Source organism: Parus major, chromosome 4A (assembly GCF_001522545.3).
Source record: "Parus major isolate Abel chromosome 4A, Parus_major1.1, whole genome shotgun sequence".
In the NCBI taxonomy this organism is placed as follows: Eukaryota; Metazoa; Chordata; class Aves; order Passeriformes; family Paridae; genus Parus; species Parus major.
The window spans coordinates 19634070-19638200 of record NC_031772.1 but is presented as its reverse complement, the minus strand read 5'-3'; the positions used below and the strand labels follow the sequence as shown (position 1 = coordinate 19638200).

At 61.7% G+C, this 4131-nt stretch overlaps 1 protein-coding gene across 1 annotated transcript in view; it reads right to left on the bottom strand.

Moving 5' to 3' along the window:
- Positions 1-6: 6 nt before the first annotated feature.
- OCRL (OCRL inositol polyphosphate-5-phosphatase) overlaps positions 7-4131 on the bottom strand; it is a 20826-nt gene continuing 16701 nt past the window's right edge. The window contains exons 18-22 of the mRNA XM_015626841.2: positions 1904-2023; positions 1586-1670; positions 1030-1157; positions 383-494; positions 7-291 (exon numbers count right to left, since the gene is read on the bottom strand). Of these exons, the coding sequence (XP_015482327.2) occupies positions 167-291; positions 383-494; positions 1030-1157; positions 1586-1670; positions 1904-2023 (570 nt within the window). The 3' untranslated portion in view covers positions 7-166. The remainder of the gene's footprint in view (positions 292-382; positions 495-1029; positions 1158-1585; positions 1671-1903; positions 2024-4131) is intronic.

Genomic DNA, 4131 nt, shown 5'->3' with positions numbered 1-4131 from the left:
GGCGGCGCGGTGAGCGGTGCCTCTGCAGCGTGGGGTGTGGTGAGGCGAGGAGGGGACTGTCCCTTCCCACTGTAAACACGGCACTTGCAGAGCTTCGAGCCTTTACCCCTCGGAGCTGAGAGAGGCCCGGCTGCAGCGCGGGCCCGGCTTTGGCACACGGCACGAGTCACTCTTCGTCCCCGGCGAGCAGGAAGCTGGTGAGGAAGTTGATGGCACGCTGGCGGTCCTGCTGGCTCTGCTTGGCCATCAGGTTGGGCGGAGGGCGCAGGAGGAGGCTGGAGAACAGGGCGGCTGTGGAGGCAGGTAAAATCAGTCCTTTAGACCTTGGGAGGTGCAGGAAGAGGCTGGGACGGAGCGAGGGCTGCAGAGGAACGACACTCACCGATCATGGTGGCGCTGACGTTGTTGTCCTCCGAGTACCTGAGCAGCTCCCGCAGGAAGGACATCAGGTACCGGAACACGTTGCGGTGGCAGCTCGGCAGCTGAAGGATCACCTGCAGGGAAATGGTGTCAGGAAGCTCTGCTGGCTCCTGCTGCTGCAGCCTGGGCACGTGTGGCACTCCAGGAGCCACAGCAACGCACCCACAGCTGCAGCCCAGCGCTGATGGCACCTGTGGGCTGTGGCTCGTGGTGACACTGCTTCAAGGAAAGCTGGAAAAAGCCCCCACTGCCTTGGGGCTGCTTCCTGCTTGTTTCCAGTCACATCCCGGCTCCCACTGCCACAAAACTTCCCCCTCTGCTCAGGGACATGCTAGGCCTGGCTTGCTGCCCCACCAGATGTTAGAGCCACGCCCAGCCCTCCATGGAAGGACAGGAATTGTCCTGCACTGTGAGCAGGTGCTCAAGCCCTCAGAACCTGGGCTGGCTCGGCCCCTCCCTGCTCCCCACGTGCTCAGGGTGGGACAGGGCTCACTTGGGGAGTCTCTGGAAGAGCTGCCCGCCCTGCCAGAGGCGCTGCCAGCCCCTGGGCAGGGAGCAGAGCCCAGGCAGGCCCAGCCCAGGGCAGCAGGAGCCAGCACAGCCCCGCACCTGTCGGCACAGTCGGCTGCTGTGGGACCCCTCCAAGCACCGCTGGTACAGCTCATAGCAGATCACAGGCTCTGGCAGAGCCTCCAGGAAGATGAGGAGAGCTTCAGCCACAGAGTGATTACTGCCCGCTGGAGCACTGGGAATCAAGGGTCACGCTGAACAGAGATCCCCTCCCTCCCCAGATGTTCATCTTGCTGGAGCTCACTCAAGTTCCCTGCCTGTCTAACCTCTCCTCCTCCTCCTCCACTGTCCCCCACCCATGGAAAACACTGCTCCATCCACCCTGCACTGCATTTTCCCACCCTCTGGCTGCACAGGAGTCCCCCACTCCATTAACCTCTCCTCCACACCATCTCCTCAGTATCCCAGCTCCTGGGCTTGGCACAGCCCTGCAGAAGCTTCCAGAGCCCCCAGCTGCTTTGGCCAGCACAGATCTGACTTTCAGAGAGGCTGTGGGGGGCCCAAGGGGAACCTCCCCTGCCAGGTAATGGTGACAGACAAGCTCTCCCGAGAGTGAACTCTCGCAGCAGAGCTGAGATCCATCAGGGAAGGATACGGATTGTCTCAGGAATGCTGGTGTCCAGGCAGTCAATGATCTGCTCCAACTCTTCCTGCATGCCTGGAGTCTGGAACAGGTCCTCCTGTCAAAAACAGCACAGGCATGGAGTAAGTCACCTTCTCCACAAAGGCTGAGGCAGATGGTGACTCCCAGGGAGTGGGGAAGCCCAGGACACCCAGCCAGTGCCTCAAGCACAGGGAAAAGCCTTGCCCTGAAAACACCAAACTGGAGCTGATCTCCAGGTGCCTGTGAGGAACCAGGTCACCAGGAGAGCTCCATCGTGGCAGAGGTCCTCTACCTCACCCTCCCTCTCACCTGGTGAAGGGCATGGTTGAATAGATGGTCCACCAAGAGCCAGATCTCCTTTGGCACCTGCAGTGGCACCTCACTTGCCTCCTCGCTGTCCAGGGAGCCCATGTGCAGGATGGATTTCTCCTGGGGAGAAAGCACACAAGGGCTCAGGGGGACCTCAGGCCCTAAGTCCCAGGTAGGGAAAGCTGGGAGAGGGGAGGCAGCAGGACCCGGGGTGCTCGAGCCCTGACTCACTGTCACAGCACCAGCCACTGCTCCTGGTCCTGGCTCCTCTCCCTCCTGCTGCCCCATGGAACAACCTGCCCGCTCTCTGCAGCAGCCCCAGCCCCCTCAGCCCCCCGGGAGGGGGCTCTGGCTGCCCACGGAGCCCCGGCCCAGCTCGCAGCCCGCGGGCAGCAGGGGCTGGGAGCCAGCGAGTCCCGGAGCCCCGGCCCAGCCAGCCCTCGCCTTCCCTGGAACCATCCTGACTCCTCCAGTTCCTGCCCTGGTTTCCCCAGGATGGCTCTCACTGAGTACACACCAGCACTGTCACAGCTCCTGCTGGCTCAGGCGTCTCCATCACACCAAGCTTTAACCGGATCTGGGCTCTTGGCTTGATTTTACTCTCACTTCACGATCACTCCCATTCCTCCAGGGAGGAAGCCGTGCCCAGCACTCCCAAAGCACCCAGGAGCCAGCACAAGCAGGGACACAACCCCACCACCAGCAGAGGAGCCCCCAAGGCACACAGAAAGCACCTTGCTCCAGCTGAGGCAACAGCTGCCACGCTGTCCCTGCAGCACACACAGCCACTGACAGCAGCCAGGGGTGACCTCCCTGCTGTGCCCAGACACACCCCGGGCTGGCACCAGCCCTGGTGGCACGGGCAGTAGCCCCACTTGCCACATGGCACGGCACAGCTCTGTCAGCCCCAGGTCTGACCCTGCCAGGAGAGGAGCAGTCCTGGCTGCACAGCCACGTGCACTGGGCAGGTCGGGGAGCAGCCTGTCAGGCAGCATTAGAGAATTCCTCAGAGAGGGAAGGGAAGAGAGCTGCAGACCCTCTCCCAGGGCTGTGGACACTTCCCAGGCTTCCTGAGGCTCTTCTACAGAAACCCCCTGTGCCAGGGCATCACTGGAGCAGCCCTAGGCATGACTGGGACAGCTGTGGAGATGCCCATGCTGGAGATGGCCAGGTCCTCAGGGAAGAGGAGAAGGCTGGAGGTGCCTGGGGCAGAGGAGAAGGAGGAGGAGGAAGAGCAAGTGCAGGAGCAGGGACAGGGATAGGGGTAGGAGCAGGGACAGGGGCAGGGACAGGAGCAGGAGCAGGGACAGGGACAGAACAGAGATAGGGGCAGGGACAGGGATAATAACAGGAGCAGGGACAGAACAGGGATAGGGACAGAACAGGGACAGGAACAGGGACAGGGACAGAACAGGGACAGGGACAGGAGCAGGGACAGGGATAGGAGCAGGGACAGGGACAGGAGCAGGAGCAGGGACAGGAACAGGGACAGGGATAGGAACAGGGACAGGGATAGGAACAGGGACAGGGATAATAACAGGAGCAGGGACAGAACAGGGATAGGGATAGGGGCAGGGACAGAACAGGGACAGGGATAGGGACAGGAACAGGGATAGGAACAGGGACAGAACAGGGACAGGGACAGGAGCAGGGACAGGGACAGAACAGGGATAGGGATAGGGATAGGGACAGAACAGGGATAGGGATAGGGATAGGGACAGAACAGGGATAGGGACAGAACAGGGATAGGGACAGAACAGGGATAGGGACAGAACAGGGATAGGAACAGGGACAGAACAGGGACAGGGATAGGGACAGGGACAGGGACAATAACAGGAGCAGGAGCGGCAGCGCCGGGCCCCGAGCGCCCTCTCCTGGCCGCTCCGAGGAAGGGCGGCACCGCCACGTCCTTGCCACGGGAAGGAGCTCCCAGAAGCGAAGCAAAGCAAGAACCAAAGAAACACTAAAATTCCTCCCTTCTCCTCTGCCAGGAGGGAGTCTGTGAGCTTCATGTGGTTAAACAGCCCAGAGGGGAACAGCTCACACTGGGAAGCCGGGGCAGAACCAGCTCAAAGCATTTAGAGATGTCAGAGCCAGCAGAGGGAGAGCATCAACACCCCCAGCATCCCCCCCTTGAGAGCATCAACACCCCCAGCATCCCCCCCTTGAGCTCATGAACACCCCCAGCATCCCCCCCTGAGAGCATCAACACCCCCAGCATCCCCCCC